The sequence below is a fragment of the Acaromyces ingoldii genome (genome assembly GCF_003144295.1).
Source record: "Acaromyces ingoldii strain MCA 4198 unplaced genomic scaffold FA10scaffold_3, whole genome shotgun sequence".
NCBI classification, from domain to species: domain Eukaryota; kingdom Fungi; phylum Basidiomycota; class Exobasidiomycetes; order Exobasidiales; family Cryptobasidiaceae; genus Acaromyces; species Acaromyces ingoldii.
In genome coordinates, this window is record NW_020290249.1 from 1021604 (window position 1) to 1038304 (window position 16701).

The window sequence follows — 16701 nt, forward strand, 5'->3', positions numbered from 1 at the left end:
GTTCTCCGGCCCCGAATTCCGAAAAAGGCGCGAAGTTGAGCGCTCGCTCGCCTTGGCTCACGTAAGGCACCTACCTGGAACGGCACCCTCGGCGACTTTTCTCACCTTGGAGCCGGCCTCCTCACTGACTCTGCTCGATGGAAGAAGGTTTGGGAGCTCAAGGTTACGATGATGTCCGAGGCGCAGCGTCTAGTTGCGACGGCAATCTGGTCGAGCAGGCCGCGCGTGGTCCCCGTCGTCCGAGCTAGGCCTAATCTGCCAATCACGATTACGCGAACCTATGCTGCCGTCAATTCTTCGCCTTCTGCTTCATCGTCGTCAGCGTCGCAAGGGAAAATTGCTTCTGACTTTCCTCTTCCAGCGTCTCCTCGCGCTTCACCATACGAAATCTTCCACTTGCCCCGGCACGCCACGCCGTCGCAAGTCAAGGCGCGATACTACGATCTCGTCAAGATCTACCACCCCGATCGGTCCTCTCTAGGGACAACGGCTTCTCGCAGAAGTGCATCAAGAGGGAGCAAACCATCACATGGCGATTTCCAGCGCGTGCAAGAAGCATACTCAGTCCTGTCCGACGAGCGAAGGCGAAAGCTGTACGATGTCTCTGGAATCGGCTGGAACGAATCCTCTTCGTCATCGTTTGGACCTGCTCCGCCAGGTTGGGGAGGAGCTTACCCGACCTCGGAAGCAGATCGAGCAGCATACGAGGCCTTCAGCGACCATCTGAGAAGGTCAGGCTCTTCTGCGTCAAGCTCGCGTCACGGCTGGGAACGCCGAGGTTCACCGGCAGGAGGAGCGAGAGGACACGACAAGTTCGGCTGGCAATCGTACGCGGGCGAATCGGGCTACTTCTATGGCTTCCATGCTCGAGACAGAGCTGCGCCTCACGATGGTCTCTACACGACCAACCATCGCTTCTTCTCCCTCGTATCCCTCCTCACGTTCGTGCTGGCCGTGGGGCAGTTCATTCGATTGAGGCAAGAGAGCAAGATGGTTGTCGATCTCGCTGACCGGAAGCACAGGGATGCAGCCAGGAGCCTGGACGAGGCGAGGAGCATTGCCAGGAGTGAGATGGGCCGTATGCGATTGGATGAGATGCGGAAGAGGCACCGACAACGTCTGATCGAGGAAGGTCGAGCGTCGGAATGGGACTTTGATGGCGACAGCATCGGTCACGGGGGACCAAGCGGGAAGGATGCGTACCAAGAAAGGATGAAGCGGATCTCTCCTCCGTAATGTCAGATCAGATTCACAAATCAAGACCTCAGATTGCCTTGTGACTTCCTGGCATTGCTCATTTTGTTGCATTCCACCAAAGCTGGACTGAAGATGGGCACTAGTACGGTGGAATCCTCGACTGAAGCCGTTTGCAAATGACAGAAGAAGAAAGACACTCGATGGTGTCAAATGACAGCCTCAATGCCAATCGCGGCCAATTTCTTGATTTGTGTGCTTCAAGGTCTGTGTTCAATGCCCTTGATTGTAGACGATGATGTAGAAGAATTTACTTGATACAGTATTTACTGAATTGCTGCAATCCGTGTAGATGGTGAGAAGATCTGCCGTCCTCGTGAGAGGGACACATGTTCCACGACGCCGCTCTAAAGATATTTGTTAACTCTCTTTAGACGACGGGGTCCTGGATGGGCTTGTTTCCCTCCGAACCGGGCCCTCCAGTGGTGTTGTCGTGTGCTGTGGAGGTGATGCTTAGGGATCAGCTTCTTTGTCCGCAGCGTAGCCAGCAAAGTGACGAAACACTCACCCTTAGGGTCGGTCTCGGAGATCTGCGCTCGGCCGGCGCTGCCGCCCACCTGGGGCTCGCCTGTGACCGACTTGGAGGCATTGTCCAGACGGCGCTGGGCGTCCTGCTCGACGATGTCGGCGGCGCTTCCGCTCTGCTGAGTCTTGTCGTTAAAAGTGGCCTCCATCTTGGAACTTGGTGTTAAGTGCGTCGCTGTGTATGTGTAGGCGGTGGAAATGGATGAAAAACGACTGGTCGTGTGATGGTCAAGAAAGAAGAAGGACGTTTCCAGCACTTCCTCGTCTGCGTCGATTGACGAAGAAACCCTTGATCGGGTTCGGGCGCATTGACATCATTCTGCCGCTAGGGATCGCATCTGCAGCAGCTCCCACGTGTTTTGTTGTTATTGGAAGAGGCCGTCGAACGAAAGCAGTTATGCACGTTTTTGAGCGAAGCGCGTCTTGGACTTTGAGCTTTCTCTTGCAGGGCCTCTCTTCTCGTTGACCGACCCGAAAGAAAGGTGTGCCAACAATGTCGTGGTTCTCGAACCAATGGAACAAGTTTATGGGACCCGACGAGGATGCACCGAGGGAGCCGGTCCGCCGAGTCGAGGTCATCTGGGGTCGCGAGAGGTGAGTCTGTCGTCTTGTGCGCTTTGAGATGAAGCTAATGTGCTTGCCCATTCCATCTGCCAGGCTCGTGGTTCAACTCGATCGAGGGGGCGGAGGGAGCAGCGCCGGAGCCGGCGGAGGAGGCGGAGGGCCTCTGGCCCAGCCAGCTCCGTTGACATTGGCCGACCTCAAGCAGCGCCTGGTCCAGATGACTTCGGTTCCGTATGGCCAGCTCAAGCTCATCTACCAAGGCCTGGTCCTGAAAGACGACGGGGCCTCGCTCGCCTCGTACAACATTCAAAACGGATCCAGACTGATGCTCGTGGGCACACGAGGGGGTGTTCCAGCGACGGGCGACATGCCCGGGCAGAAGTCGAGCATCTACGACCAGGCAGGTGGGGCGGCGGGCGCGTCGGGCGCAGTTCCTCGGGCCTTGACAAAGGGCGAGGAGCTGGCGATGCGCAAAAGGCAGCGGGAGGAGGACGTGAGCGAGGCAGGGCTGATGGGCAGAATCAACGAAGCAGTCGAAGGGGTCCGCAAAGAACTCTTGCCCGAAGTCAAAGAATTTGTCAGAACAACAACAGCGGCGGGAAAGGTGCCGGCGGAACAGAAGGACAAGCTAGCGTTGCAGCACCGCAAGCTCTCTGAATTCCTCCTCCGTGCCCTCCTCACACTCGATGGCATCGCTGTCAACACAGACGAGACACGCAAGCACAGAAAAGCCGCCGTCAAAGAGGTCCAGGGCCATCTAGACCAAGTAGACGAAGCATGGCAACATTTCAAGGAGGCATCCAAGGGTAGTGTGGGCGAAAACAGCATCAAATCATAGTAGCCGAGAGAGCACAAGCATCCGAAATCACATGTACAATCACAACTAGATCCCATTGACCCCATTGACAAAAGAAAAACGGAAAGATGGTATAGTAGCAAAGGGTTCAATGCAATGCATCACCGTCTTCTCTCATCATCGAAAGGATCGTCGTCCTCCTCGTCTTCGTCATCGTCAAATAAGACGTGGTGGCCTTGGCCACCATTCCCAGTCACGTTTCCATTCATTTGCGCATCGGAGCGGTCATTCTTTGCCCTCTTGCCCTCGAGCCTGTTCATCTCGAGGGAACCAGAGCTGCCGCTAACTACGCCTTCCTCCGAGTCCTCGTCGACGCGCAGCGGAGCCGATTCACCCATGCTGACGCGGGAATAAAGCGAGCGGAGACCACCGGACTCGGCAAGACCAGCACGACCGCTGCGGCCAGCAGTAGCGGAAGCAGCGGCCTTGCGCGCGGACCCATAACGCCCACCTTGGGAAGTGTAGAGATCAATGAGGACGTTTGCCCAAAGAAAGAGGAAAAAGGAGATGGAGAAGTCAATGAGGCCCCAGGTGATGTGATCGACGCCGTAGGAGTCTGCCCAGCGCAGCTCCTCGTCGGTGGCCGACATGAAGAGGACGCCCGAGGCAAAGAGGAGCCAAGGTGGCAGGTACTGGAATGCGCGAATGGGGAACCACTGCTTCTCCGTGTCCATCCTTTGCCGTTCGTCTTCCTCCGATGGTCGCTCCGAGTCCGGTTGCTCTCCTGTAGGGCCGTCGCCAAGGACAAAACAGACCTCGATGATACGGGCGGCACCGGCAGCCATGAGACAATACCCGAATAGCGCATGAATCATCGTTGAAATCATCTGCAGAAATGCTTTGGAGTCAGCAACAGCCGCGATGAGGCTCAGTGGGACACTCGACGTTTCCGATAGCTTCCCGTCGATGCGTCTGGTGGCCCGAGCGCGAGCCCTCAGACAACAGCAACAACAATGACCCGACGCCGTTTACTTTCTCTTGTGACACTCCTTTTGCTCTTCATCCAATCACATCCTCTGCGCTCTATCGTCGGAACGATCGGAGCGTCGACGGCTTCGCCGTCGCCGCAGCGCGCGGGGGCTGACTTCTAAGCATGGAGAATGTACTCACCAAAGCCTGTGCGTGTCCACTCATGGCCCAACCAGTGATGATGATGACCACGGCGGGTACCACGCTCCGCCTGCCGCCCTTGGAGAGCCACATACCAGCGGCGCCACCAGCGACCCAGACGACGCCGAGCAATGTGTGCTGCAAATCCTTGTGCGTCCACGGCCCGCCGTGGTGCTCCGTGAGCGCATTGACACAACCCCAGGCAAAGATGACAGTGCTGTCGAGAAATTCCTGGCTGGTAAGGGTCTTGCGCCGTGAGAGCCAGCTGACGCCAGCCTTGAGCATGATGAGGAGAACGGTACCATAGCCGATGAATGCGCTGCCCATGATGTGATGCGCGAGGCACTGGCCCGTCCGGCCGCCCATGCACCAGGAGCGCAGCGTGATGATTCCAAGAAGCTGAATTATAAGCGTGTATACATTCAGCGAAGAAGGCGGTCATATTGCGTAGAAGAAAGAATATCCTCACCATCTGCAGCCAGCCAAGAATCGAGAAGAGCTTCCCGATGAGGCCGTGGGCGAAAATGACGATCGGACGGACGAAGCCCTCTGCCTTCCATTTGAGATGGAGCTTCAGATAGACGCCTAGTGCACCCTGCGCCATTAGCAGCGGGATCAACAGGTTGGCCACCGTTCCATGAGCCGTGTGGGGAAACGACCTTCCGCCGTGTCCGTGGCCCAGAAAGTAGCCAGCAGTGGTCAGGACGAGAGCTAGCACGGCGAGGGGCACGTGGAGGCGGTGCCTTGTCAGGCCCAAGACCATGGTGAGGGGGAAGAGGATGAACCAGGCGAGCGACTGGATCAAGATGTGCAACCAGAGAATTGAATCAATGGGCACAGAGTCATCGGCGGGGCCTTCCTGATGGTGACCATGAGCGTCGACGAGTGCGGCAAGAGAAAGGGCTGCAGAAAGAGCCACCGGTGCTGAGGCACGCCGCATCGTCGTCACCTTTGTGTCCCCAGTGCTGCTGCTAAGCGAGCGTGTGCCGAAGGTGTGAATGGTGGGGGAAGTGGTAGTCTGTGAAGAGGGCCGAAAAAAGCAAATGCACAGGGAGCCATGCCATGCAGGGTGCGTCTAGCCGCCGTCTCAAGCGTAAACCGCATTTTCTTTCTAACTTTTCGGCCCGCGACGCAGACTAGACTACTACTCAATCTGGTCCTGCATCTCATTCGCCTTTGCTTCACGACTTCAGCACGGTGGAGCGCTCTAGCGCCATCACATATATGTTGGCCAGGCGGTTGGCGCCATTGAGCCCGGTCTATCTGCTTAGTTGGATTGATTGAGAATCAGCGAGGTCATGACAAGTGGCCGTCCGCCTCCTTGTCTTGGCCGTTTTGAGAAGAAAAGCTAGCTCCACTTGTGACAGAAATGGCACGACTACCAGAAGTAATTGGCAGAGGCGGTTGAAACTGCAAGCCGGAAGCCGAGCTTGATTTCAAAAAGTAAGTCTCCCATTCACCCTCACTCGCACCTTCGGGGCTTCCGAGATCGCTCCCGCCCTCCATTCCATTCGCGTCAAGCACCAACCATGTCGCAATCCAAGAGGCACGTACCGACCGACGACGAGCTTCGGCCACCGGTGTACGAAGAAGGCTCCAACGTGGGGCCCAACATCTCCCAAGCCCTCGAGCTCGAAGACCTGGACCGGGACCTGTACCGGAGCCGGCAAGGGAGCCTGTGGCTGCCCGCCAATGCCAGGGGCGTCTTTGGCGGCCAGGTCATCGGTCAGGCGCTCACGGCGGCCAACCGAACGGTTCGAGACAATGTTCGAGTTCATGTAAGTCAGGACTCCCCGCCATCAGACCGCTCTCCTGGAGCATGTCGATGAGTTTTACTGATACCGCTGCTCTGTTTCTTCAGTCGCTACACGTGAGGACGTCTCCTTTGTGTCTTTGGAAGAGCGTCGTCATTTGCTGACCAGCAAGTATACAGAGCTACTTTCTCCTCTCTGGCGACGTCACCGTTCCCATCTACTACTTTGTGACGCGGCTCCGAGATGGCGGCTCGTACGTGACCCGTCTCGTCGAGGCCAAGCAGAAGGGTCGCTGCATCTTTACCATGACGGTGGTGAGTGCCCGCTTCCGAGCTGTGGTTGCGTGTCAAGAAAGAGCACTGCTTACATCGGGAGCCCCGGTGGGCTTGCGCGCATGTAGTCGTACCAAGTGCCCGAGCCATACCGACCACGCTTTGCAATCGCCCTGCCCCGATCCGCCGGATCGAGCGACAAGGTTGAGCAACCCATGAGCCTGTCCACGCTCAAGGCGTCCGAAGAGGTGAGCCTGCCCTCTCGCTTCAGCAGGGAGAGGGCAGAGGGGAACATTGTCGAGGGTCTGCCGTCGTACGAGGATGCGCCGCTCAACGAGGAGCGCTACTTGCGGCTTCTCGAGGAGATGAAGGACCATCTGCCCGAGGGCATCAAGACAAGACTCAAGACATGGATCAAGGACCGGCAGGACAGTGCCATCGAGATTCGTGATGCGCTGCCCAACATGTACGACGAAAACGGCCTGCCGATGCCTGGGTACGAGCAGGCATTCTGGATGAGGACGAGGCTGCCGGTCCAGGGCGGCGAGGATGCACAAAAGGCCGCGCTGGCCTATGCAAGCGAGTGAGTTTAGATTGCAGACCGTGATGCGCACTTCCTCTGACTCAGTGACGATGACGATGAAATTCTAGCCTGCAATTCCTGGGCACCGTCACAAAAGCCCTGGGCAACAGCCGGAGGATAAAGATGATGGCCACGCTCGACCACAGCATCTGGTTCTACGAGCCATTTGACTTCCACGAGCCTATGCTCTTCTTTGTGAGCCTTCCCTTTCTTTCACCTTCTTCCTTCCTTCTCGCCTTGGACTCACAGAAACGGAGCCTTCCCATTTTCTTTCAAGATGCAAGCTCAGGCCGCCTCGAACGGGCGGGGTCTCGTCTTTGGCAGGTTCTACAAGAGGGACGGCACTCTCGTGGCGGTCCTCGTGAGTAATGCAAAGAGTCGAGCATGTCAGAGGAGCATCACATGTCTGACCGCTGAATCTTCTTCCCGTGGCAGTCCCAGGAGGGTCTCGTGCGTGGCAAGAACGAGGGCGAGCCGGCAAGGGCAAGCAGCAGCAGTAAAGGCAAGGACGAGGGCGACAGCAGTAGCAGCAGCAAGGCGAAACTTTGACGAGTCGATGGAATTGACATTTCTTTGCTTCGGTGACATTTGGATGCTTGCTCTTCTGGGGTTTTATGAACCTGTTGTGTGGGATGGGGCCTTGGCTAAATCTACAGGAGATGTGGCTGGTGTCTTTCGCGAAAAGAATCAAAGGCAGTGGACCACTTAGGCGTTGAGCGGGCCAAAAGGGCAGAGCTGGAAGAAGCGCTGCCGGGGAATGACGACGAGCGCAGCTCTCTTGTGGGGCAGGTCGATGAGCTAGATTTTGAACGGTTAGTTAGACAAGGCAAAAGAAGAGGGCTAGGAGGAAGGGAAAGACACACCTTTTCGACGTGGCCGCCGCACATGATGGCATAGTCGATCATCTTTGTGTTGCTCGCCCTTGGTTCCAGCACGACTTTCTCGGTGCGAGGATCCAGGAGAAAGAGGAGATGGATGAGGCTGCCCATCCATGTTCGAACGCGATGGGGGCCTCGGAAGCCTTCTTCGCCGACGAGGGCATGGAAGCCCCGATCGTAATCTCCCATGTGTGAGTATTGCCCAACGTTGCTTTCCTGATGGGGTCTCTCGCATTCAGTAAGGTAGCCAAAGAGGGAAGAGAAGGGGGAGATCTTGCGCAATCAAGTCGCTCACCTTTGCGTAGTAGATCTCGAGGTATCCCCACGGCGCGCCGTCCCACTTGCCCACGATGCCCATGTTGCTTGGAGAAGCCTCGACGGACTCGAGGTATTGCCGCTGCTTGTCTCTGTCCCCTCTCTGTCTCCAGCCATCGGCGACTCGATCAGTGTTGTGCCAGCGCGTGACGAGGTCCACAGTCTCGTCGTTTCTAAAGGAGGTCACCTCAAACGTGAGCGTCTGGTTGAGCTCGATGGAGAAGCGCCGGTAGAGGGGCGACGACGTGTCCGGCGCGAGCTTCGGTGGACGGACGGGGTGGTTGATATTGTTGGAGAAGGTGTAGGAGGTGGGAAAGGCATGCGCATTGGCCTGCGGGTCACCAACTGCGATGCTGGGAAGGATCCAGGGAGGGCGCGAGAATGGGTAGCTCGACTGCCAGAATGCTGAACGTGTGGCGAGCACAGTGTTGGCAGCGAATTGTGAGGTGGAGGACGCAGACGACGATGCTGGCGACGACGACGACGACGGCGATGAATGGGTAGGGTGAGGCACCGCTAGTCCCGAGGCAAGAAGCAGAGCGGCGGCAGAGCTGGAGGCACGAGAAGTGTCCCTGCTGGCCGTCGACGATGCCGACGACGTCGCCACGTTGAATGCCTCTTCGTTGGGAAAGAGGGTGTGGAGCGCGTAGAGCTGGATCCAGAGCGAGGCAACAACGTCGTCGGGCTGCTCCGAGCGCGACTTGCCCACGTCCAAGCGAGCGTTGGCGAGCCTCGTGCTGCGCTCTGCGGGCGAGTTGTCGTCTGGTTCCTCATTGGGGTGACCATAGCGCGGCTTGGGTGGCTGGCAGTACATCTCGAGGGGGAAGTGACGGGTGTCGAGCTTGCTGGCGATGACGGGCTTGTAAGAATCGTCTTTGCTGCTCGAGTGCCCATTCTCTTCAATCGCCCTGTGCCGGAGGTAGAGCGATGCTTTGAAGATACGATCGTGCTCAAAAGTGCCGGCATCGTGGATACCAATGTCGAGGGTGACTGCACTGCCGTCGGGGAGCAGCAAGTCAAATTGGCGAGAAGCGCCCTTGGACAAGGAGCTGGGTGACGTGTCCAGCTGGCTCAGCGCCTTGGACAGATTGATGACGCTGCCCCCGTTGTCAACCATGATCCAAGGGCGCTGGCAGCGTTGTAATGTGAAGTGTTGATAGTGTGGTGTGTGGGACAGCTCACAGCTCGGGGTGTGGCTCCAATGACCTGGGTGTGAACAGACGCGGGCTAGTTCAAATGACCTACCTACCTGCCTATCTCATCTTTACGTTTGATCTTTTTGATTTTTTTTAATTCTCCGTTGACACATAGGCCGCACGGACCTTGACAAATCAGCGCTTTCTCATTGGTCCTCGTCTAGGTTTGGCAAGTCTAAGGATAATCGTACAGGCAGGCAGAAGCTGTCGTCCACATCATCATCGGGCTCTTCCTGTAGCTCACCGTCGCCACTGTCAAGCAGCAATGCCGGTTTGGACGTGTTCCTAGTCATTCGTCGAGCTAGAATGTCAACGTCTGCCTCTTCTTCATCCTGCTTTCTGCGGGTAACTTCGTCCTCGTCTTCCTGTTGTGACTTCTCATGAGCAAGTACATCAAACGGAGAAAAGGGGAAAGAGGAGACACTGACCAGGTCAAACTCGTCTTCCCGTTCTTCGTATTCCACATTCTCTTCGAGCTCCTCGAATCCAGGCGCAAAGGCGCTCCAGATCTCAGTGGGCGGCGTAAACCAAAGATTGACGGTGCCGGTATGCGAGACCGAGGCCAGGATGGCACGATTGGGATGCCAGTCCACCGCAATTAGTGCATCCCTCGGCCCTCGCAGCACCTTGTCCAGGGCCCCCACGCTTCGGTCCCAGATGTAGATGTCGTGCGAGATCTTGTGCGCAGCACCTCCAAAAACGTACTCTCCATCGCCGCTGAACCCAATGCCAATCCACGGTGTTCGATTCACCTGGTCTTGGAATCGAAAGAGCGGTGTCATAGAGATCTCGTCTCGATCGCCACTCTGGCGATTCACCATGACGCTGAACAGTCGAATGGCACGGTCGTTTGAGTTGGCGACGAGAGTCCTGCCAACGAAAGTCAGATCTTTCCATCAGACCAGCACGGCCGCTTGCTTCCACTCACCGCCCCAGTCTGTCAAAAGCAAGTTCTTTGACTCCCGACGCACCCGATGCCCCCATCTTATGAAGAAGCTGGCGGGAAGACGAGGTTGGAAGGGCAGTGTCAAAGTCTCTAATCTTCTGAGGCATGGGCCTTTTTGACACTCACTCTGCCCGTGTCTCTGTCCAAGACGAGGATATCGCCCTTCGACGTACCCGCAAACACTTTGGAACCATCTGGCGAGAAAATCGCACTGATGATCGACGACGGCGCTGCCTGAGCATCAGTCTGGTAGGCATCCAGGCCCAGTTCGGTGCGCACTTCGGCGTCATCGCCCTGTAATGGTGACGGAGAGGAAGGCTCGGCCGGTGCTGCGCCATTGGAAGCTCGTCTCCGTCTCCTTCTCTTCCGTAGATCCACTAGAAAAGCCTGCTGCGACTCGAGCACGACGAGGAGAATTCTGCTGTCAGTGGGGCAAAAGCGGGCACTGAGTACGGCAGTGTCGAACCGGAGAGTCCTCTTTCTTTCGCCCGCTCCCTTTGCCAGGTCCCAAACGATTACGTTCCAGTCGAGGGAGCTGGAAGCCAGGTAGCGGTTGTACTTTGACCAACTGCTCGAGCCAGTCAGCGACACAGTGGGACAAGCAGCGTGGGTTGAAGCAAGAGCACGACGACCCACTTGACACTCGTCACTGTCTTGACGTGCCCCTCCAGCCACCTCACAAGGCCCTTTGTCTCGATGTCCCAGATAGCAACATAGCCATCGGACCGGCCCGAGGCGAGATATTGGCCCGCAAAGAGACCTGGCCCGTGGTTGAACTCGATGCAGGACGCAGCGGCGTTGTCAAGGATGCTCTCGACCGAGTCGGGCGCCTGGACGGCGAAAGGATCTGCGAGGGAAAATACTAGTCAGCTGAACTTCGCCATCGAGCGGCGTCTCTCTTGGGCTGTGAGCACCCACTCGCGTTCATCCAGCACTCGGTCTTCCCTCTTTGTGCGTGCGCGCGAAGAGAGGATAAAGTGAGCCTGTCACGAAGAAGCACCAAAAGGTGGAGAAATCCACGTGATAGCCAACCCAATTTTTATTTTTTTCCTCTTCGCGCCTGTCGGTGGTTCATCCTACGCTCTCTCTCTTTCTCTCGCCTCACAGCCGCCGTCAGTGCTACTCTCGTTTCTCGCCAAAAGACAAGTTTGATCACGATGCGGCTCATCACACACAACCTGCTCGCGTGCCACGCACGAACCTGCACACAGACGTCCAACAACTTCCCGTTGCGCTTTGAGCAGATCACCAAGCTGGAGCTCATCGAGGCCGACTTCAACGAGGCCTTTGTCCGCGGCTTTCTTCCCAAGGTCGACTGGGACGCCCTCGTCTCGGCCGCACGCTCCCTCGGCAGCGACGTCGGTGAAGGTCTGCCAAAGTCGGCGCCGGATCTCGATGACCCGATGCTCGACCAAGAGCTGCTGAAGAAGGTCCACCATGTGCTTCTCGAGGTGAGTCTTGGCAGGGCCTGGAGAGAGCAGCGGCATGGGCAGATGACCTGACGCTGGGCGAGACGGTTGGACAGATGCACATCGTAGAGGGGCAGATGCTGTGCCCGAACTGCTCTCACGTCTTCCAGATCCGAAATGGAATCCCAAATATGGTGAGTGAGATCTCTCTTTCTCTCCATCTCCGCGCCAGAGGCCCGCGTACTGACACGACCTTCAACACTCTCGCTGCAGCTCCTCGCCGAGCACGAGCTGGCGCGGTGACAGCGCCAGGGAACATAGACCAACGACAGAGCGACATTTGTACTTTTATTCATGCGTGCGGCAATCATACATCAACTCAGGCAGACGACAAAGGCAGCAAGCTAGGCCAGGAGCAAATGCATTCCGCAAGGAGAGACAAGTCTGAGAGTGTGACAATTGTCCCTGTTTCTCTTCCCTTCCCTTTGTCTTCTTCCTCTTCTTTTTCCTTATCTTTGTACATCTCACGGCTCTTCTTTGAGTTACGACCAAACTTCCCCACCTACTCCTTCTTCTTCTCTTCTTCCTCATCGTCGTCGTACTCGCCCTCCTCGCGAACGTCGCCGCTGATGCCCTGGATCGAGCTAAGGGACGGTGATCGAATCAGCGCTCTGCGGACGTCATTGGAGAGGAGACAGAGGGAAGACTTACCGGATCATGACGCGCCACATGAGGACGTACCAGAAGATGTTGAGGAGCAGGAGAAGGAAGAGGGGCGCAAATACCTGGTACTTCATCCACCAGGTGAGCCAGACGCCCTTGCTGGGGAGGAAGTACTTCGTGTAGGCTGGAATCAGGTCGAACTGGTACCAGACGGACCAGAGAGTGACGGCGCTGAGGTAGATGCGGAAGTAGCTGGAAGTGCGAGGGTAGCAGAGTCGCATTCAGCAGGCAAGGCTGGATTCGCAAGGTTAGACCAAAACTCACGTCCAGATGAACATGAAGATGCCAAAAATGATCGTGGCAGCTAGGTCGAGACCAAGGTAGTTGAGACCCTTGGCCGCCTGTCGTCGTGGGTGGCAGACGCAGTGCGCAGGAGTCAGAACCGCATATTCATCAAAACACAGCAAGGCGAGCAAGTCCACACTCACAGCGAGCCAGGTGTCAGGGATGTCCATGCATACAAAGACAGTCGTCCCAATCATGGTCAGGTTGATGAGGTAGGACCAGCCGATGAGCCAGAGGGTGACGAGGTGGTGGGCAATGAGCTCGTAGTAATCCTTGCGTGGCGCCTCGAGGCGCAGAAGCATGACGAGGGCCTGCTGGAGCCAGTAGCTGAGCTGAAGGAGGTAGTAGGTCTTGAGCTCGGGCCGCATCTGCCAGTGCGGGTACTTGAGCCAGAGGTGCTCGAGCTGGAACCACCAGCTCTCCTGGAAGGACATGACATAGAGGCCAAGCAGGCCGGCAGTGCCCCAGTAGAGGAAGGCGTAGCCCTGCTCGGTGAACCGCTCGCGCTTGCGCTCGTTCTTGATACCCCACCACGCGGCAAAGGGCTTGAACATGTACAGCGTCGTCGTTTGTCGAATGCAGCTGAAGACGATGATGTAGAAGAGGATGAAGAGAAGGTCCTTGTAGCCCTTCTGGTAACGCACGGTATCGCCTCGAAGCGCCACGCTCGGCTCCTCGAGGAGCACAGTCGCGACAGGGATGCGGTGCGAGAGAAAGAGGAAGGGCTCAAACGGGTTGGCGACGTGGGGGGTAAGGAGCCGCCAGTTGAGCCAGAGGACAATGATGATGCCAGCGAGCTTGGCCGATGAGGCTGTCGGGAACGCACTTGTCAGTCCTCTTGCAAGCACGGCAGTGCCGAAGGTGATAGCCGGACGACGACATGATAGCCCGTCGGTACCTCACCTGGCTCCGTCATCCATCGGAAGGTAATGATGTCCTTGAGAAGTCCCTGGCTCCTGCTTACATGCTCGTCCGCCTTGGGAGCGCTGCTCTTCTTCGCGACGGCTTGTTTGCCCTTGTCACCGCGCGTCGACGACGAGGATGATGAGGCTACGTTGCTCTTCTCACCCGCAAGCGTCGCCTTCATCTCGGCTGCCGGGTTCTCGTTTCCGTCCTGCGAAGGCAAGACGCTGGCTCCATCGGTGTACGTATTGACCTCGGAGATGGCCTTGCTGACCGAGGATCCTCGCTGTCTGGCCCCACCCTTGGGCGTGGCCGTCGTCGACATGGTGATGGACGCGGTGGTAGTTCTGATGCTACGTTATGTTGATGGAATCGGAAGGAGAGATGCATGCTCAGGAATTTTCGACACTAATTCTAAACGTGGTGTGAACTTGTCGGTGTCGAAAGCAATAAATAAGCCAAAACCAAAAAAGCCAAGCTTTGCTCTTCGTTCAAGGCGAAGAGAACGCGCGCTTCGATTGCCTGCTATCTTTATTTTTGACTTTTGATTTCTGCTTTCTTCTAGCTCAGCTGTGACACGCAGGACCGTCGCCACTCCACCAACGTCGCAAAGATCTGCTTCGATTTCGTCGCCGCTCACAGCAAATAGCATCATCATGGGCGACGTCGCACCTTCCTCGGCCCCGTTCTCGGTCCGAAGCGCCGCCGTGGAGCGCAACACCAACGAGACAAAGATCAAGTGCAGCCTGAGCCTCGATGTGCACCCGCAGCTGGCGCCTCAGGTTATCAGCGTGAGGACGGGCATCGGCTTCCTTGACCATGTGCGTTTAGATCTCGAAGACTTCTCTTTCTGAGCAGCGAGAGCACGTAAGCCGCTAACAGCGCTCCCCTGTCATTGCAGATGCTCCACGCGCTCGCAAAGCACGGCGGCATGTCGCTGTCGATTGTCTGCGATGGCGACCTGTGGATCGATGACCACCACTCTGCCGAGGACTGTGCCCTGGCACTGGGAGAGGCCTTCAAGGCAGCTCTGGGGCCTGTAAAGGGCATCAAGCGCTACGGCACCGGGCATGCGCCCCTCGACGAGGCACTGTCCCGCGCCGTCATCGACATCTCGTCGCGGCCCTACTGCGTCGCCGAGCTCGGCCTCAAGCGCGAAAAGATTGGCGACCTCAGCTGCGAAATGATTCCTCACATCTTTCACAGTTTCGCCATGGCTGCCGGCGTCACGCTCCACGTTGACTGCCTCCGTGGAGACAACGATCACCATCGGTGAGTCTCTCCTTCCCAGAATTTCTACTTCTCTGCCTCGTATACACATTTCTGTTTGCCTGACTCTCTCTTCATCTCCAGTTCCGAGTCAGCGTTCAAGGCTTTGGCGCTCGCCATCAAAGAGGCTGTCTCGCGGACCGGTCTCGACGACGTCCCCTCCACAAAAGGTGAATTGACGTTCTCCTTTCCATTTATTGACAGGCTGCATGGCTGACACAATGTGCCTACAACACATCAGGCGTTCTGTGAATGCGGTCGGATCTCTCTCGCTTTGAAACGGACTTGGTCTACCCAACTATCATAGGGGAGATCTGATGTAGAATACATTGCCTGGGATTGGACTTTAATTTTGACTTTGACACACAAAGGACTCTCAGCCGTGACCCAGAGAGGCCTTGAGCTGCCGGATCCCCTCCTGCTGGTCTGGTGGTAAAGCACTGATCTGCGCCGGCGTGAGCTGGAGTACTTGCTCGAGGAGTTGCTGCAGATTCGTGGTTCCATTAGCAATCGTTGCAAAGTGCCCAAGCGCATACAGACTCACCCTCTGCTCTTCTGGTAAATGGGCGCCTGGCACCGCTGCTGGAGGCGCCGGCGGTGGTGGGGCTTGCTGCTGCATGTAAGGTGGACCCTGAGGCGGTCCGCTGGCATAAGGAGGCCTGGCCATCGGTGGTGTTCCCATTTGAGGCGTGCCCATTTGTGGTGCCATTTGCTGGGCGTGGGGTGGCATCGGGCCTGGACCAGTCGGTGGACCACCTCCTCCCAGAGCACCAGAAGATGCGAGAATGCGCTGGAGGAAACAGAAGACCCTTGTCAGCGAGAGCCAATGACAAATTTTCGATGATGTTGACTCGGACTCACCTGGAGGATATTCGGGTCTACGACTTCCATCATGAGCATTGCTTGGAAGAGGGCATATGCCAGCTGTGGGTGTCCGCCCAAAAGGGCCCTGGCCTGATCGGGAGACGATGTGACAAGCGACTTCATGTGGCTCAAGATGTCCAGCATCTGGTTCGGGGGCAGGGCGGCCAGTGTCTGCGAGATGGAGTCGGTCGCACCCATGCCGGGAGCCAAAGGTTGGCCCTGAGGAAGGTTCGGAGGAAGCTGTGGCGGGCCTCCCATCCCCCTGCCCATCCCTCCCGGTCCTCCCCCTCCGCCATATCCTCCACCGAAGCCGCCCCTGCCGCCTCTACCGCCTCCTGGTCCTCGTGGTCGATTCTGAAGATCATCATCCACTTGACCCATTTGTGTGGTTCGTCCTTCGAAGAGCGGGTCGATGTCGGCGTAGTCGATCCTCATCGGTCGCCCGCCTACCTCCTTGTCGTTGAGATTCCTCACAGCCGAAGCAGCCGTCTCGGCATCTATATCACAGAATTATCAGCATTACGCCTCTGCCTTATGGCAGCTGGTCCAGCTCACCTTCAAATTCGCAGAATCCGTAGCCCTTCGGCTTGCCCGTATCTCTGTCAAAGACGAGCCTGCATGGATGGTCTCAGTTGTCGCTGATGACGGCAAGTACCAGGCCAGTAAGGCAAGCTTCTCACCTGAATCCCTTGACTGTGCCAACTTCTCTGAAAACCTCGACCAGCTGCTCCTCTGACATGTCGTAGGGGATGTTCCCCACTGTAATCCATGAAGAGGGAAATTAAGCATTAGGCCCGGCAACTCTGCACAACTCGCTCAGATTAGCTCACCGAACACGACTCTGGAACCTCGCTGAGGCTGTGACATGTTGCTTTCGAGAAGGAAGGTGGGAAATGGCGACGAGAAGAACGAGCGCGTCCTTTGGATGGTGTTTCGCTCCACGTGCAAATATTAGCTTTCCCACCTTGTCCTCCACCCGGTCCCAGCAGCCCGAA

General features: G+C 57.0%; 11 protein-coding genes across 11 annotated transcripts; 5 read left to right on the forward strand and 6 right to left on the reverse strand.

Moving 5' to 3' along the window:
- Positions 1-51: 51 nt before the first annotated feature.
- Positions 52-1511, forward strand: FA10DRAFT_108089 (DnaJ-domain-containing protein). The gene has a single exon (XM_025517853.1). The coding sequence runs from the start codon at positions 169-171 to the stop codon at positions 1234-1236; it is 1068 nt and encodes a 355-aa protein (XP_025377426.1). The 5' UTR covers positions 52-168; the 3' UTR covers positions 1237-1511.
- A 113-nt stretch (positions 1512-1624) lies between these two features.
- Positions 1625-1928, reverse strand: FA10DRAFT_285942 (hypothetical protein; the record flags this gene model as incomplete). The annotated part of the gene is made up of 2 exons (XM_025524036.1): positions 1625-1692; positions 1763-1928. 2 exons carry the CDS (start codon positions 1926-1928, stop codon positions 1625-1627), a joined length of 234 nt encoding a protein of 77 aa, XP_025377427.1.
- Positions 1929-2230: 302 nt separating this feature from the next.
- On the forward strand, positions 2231-3541 carry FA10DRAFT_266717 (hypothetical protein). The gene is made up of 2 exons (XM_025521612.1): positions 2231-2373; positions 2437-3541. The coding sequence occupies exons 1-2, from the start codon at positions 2273-2275 to the stop codon at positions 3179-3181; spliced, it is 846 nt and encodes a 281-aa protein (XP_025377428.1). The 5' UTR covers positions 2231-2272; the 3' UTR covers positions 3182-3541.
- Positions 3232-5367, reverse strand: FA10DRAFT_266720 (hypothetical protein). Its single transcript, XM_025521613.1, has 3 exons — positions 4779-5367; positions 4310-4708; positions 3232-4026 (listed from the first exon to the last, which is right to left on the reverse strand). Exons 1-3 carry the CDS (start codon positions 5247-5249, stop codon positions 3301-3303), a joined length of 1596 nt encoding a protein of 531 aa, XP_025377429.1. The 5' UTR covers positions 5250-5367; the 3' UTR covers positions 3232-3300.
- A 367-nt stretch (positions 5368-5734) lies between these two features.
- Positions 5735-7620, forward strand: FA10DRAFT_266721 (Thioesterase/thiol ester dehydrase-isomerase). Its single transcript, XM_025521614.1, has 7 exons — positions 5735-6087; positions 6171-6179; positions 6243-6377; positions 6464-6918; positions 6987-7113; positions 7196-7279; positions 7354-7620. Exons 1-7 carry the CDS (start codon positions 5839-5841, stop codon positions 7465-7467), a joined length of 1173 nt encoding a protein of 390 aa, XP_025377430.1. The 5' UTR covers positions 5735-5838; the 3' UTR covers positions 7468-7620.
- FA10DRAFT_301505 (hypothetical protein) lies at positions 7471-9336 on the reverse strand. Its single transcript, XM_025524997.1, has 3 exons — positions 8092-9336; positions 7782-8012; positions 7471-7716 (listed from the first exon to the last, which is right to left on the reverse strand). The coding sequence occupies exons 1-3, from the start codon at positions 9226-9228 to the stop codon at positions 7624-7626; spliced, it is 1461 nt and encodes a 486-aa protein (XP_025377431.1). The 5' UTR covers positions 9229-9336; the 3' UTR covers positions 7471-7623.
- Positions 9337-9406: 70 nt separating this feature from the next.
- FA10DRAFT_266724 (WD40 repeat-like protein) lies at positions 9407-11213 on the reverse strand. The gene is made up of 6 exons (XM_025521615.1): positions 11172-11213; positions 10890-11100; positions 10380-10821; positions 10236-10303; positions 9736-10177; positions 9407-9672 (listed from the first exon to the last, which is right to left on the reverse strand). The coding sequence occupies exons 1-6, from the start codon at positions 11179-11181 to the stop codon at positions 9454-9456; spliced, it is 1392 nt and encodes a 463-aa protein (XP_025377432.1). The 5' UTR covers positions 11182-11213; the 3' UTR covers positions 9407-9453.
- A 120-nt stretch (positions 11214-11333) lies between these two features.
- FA10DRAFT_301507 (Trm112p-domain-containing protein) lies at positions 11334-12054 on the forward strand. Its single transcript, XM_025524998.1, has 3 exons — positions 11334-11704; positions 11779-11856; positions 11936-12054. The coding sequence occupies exons 1-3, from the start codon at positions 11411-11413 to the stop codon at positions 11963-11965; spliced, it is 402 nt and encodes a 133-aa protein (XP_025377433.1). The 5' UTR covers positions 11334-11410; the 3' UTR covers positions 11966-12054.
- FA10DRAFT_266728 (longevity assurance proteins LAG1/LAC1) lies at positions 12007-13978 on the reverse strand. Its single transcript, XM_025521616.1, has 5 exons — positions 13574-13978; positions 12814-13481; positions 12650-12726; positions 12374-12577; positions 12007-12306 (listed from the first exon to the last, which is right to left on the reverse strand). Exons 1-5 carry the CDS (start codon positions 13896-13898, stop codon positions 12225-12227), a joined length of 1356 nt encoding a protein of 451 aa, XP_025377434.1. The 5' UTR covers positions 13899-13978; the 3' UTR covers positions 12007-12224.
- Positions 13979-14072: 94 nt separating this feature from the next.
- Positions 14073-15214, forward strand: FA10DRAFT_266730 (putative HIS3-imidazoleglycerol-phosphate dehydratase). Its single transcript, XM_025521617.1, has 4 exons — positions 14073-14394; positions 14475-14845; positions 14927-15012; positions 15084-15214. The coding sequence occupies exons 1-4, from the start codon at positions 14230-14232 to the stop codon at positions 15092-15094; spliced, it is 633 nt and encodes a 210-aa protein (XP_025377435.1). The 5' UTR covers positions 14073-14229; the 3' UTR covers positions 15095-15214.
- FA10DRAFT_240911 (hypothetical protein) lies at positions 15103-16574 on the reverse strand (the record flags this gene model as incomplete). The annotated part of the gene is made up of 5 exons (XM_025519226.1): positions 15103-15632; positions 15704-16203; positions 16262-16320; positions 16387-16465; positions 16537-16574. Coding segments are annotated over 5 exons (1090 nt in total), but the record flags the coding sequence as incomplete, so codon positions are not given.
- Between the last annotated feature and the right edge of the window lie 127 nt (positions 16575-16701).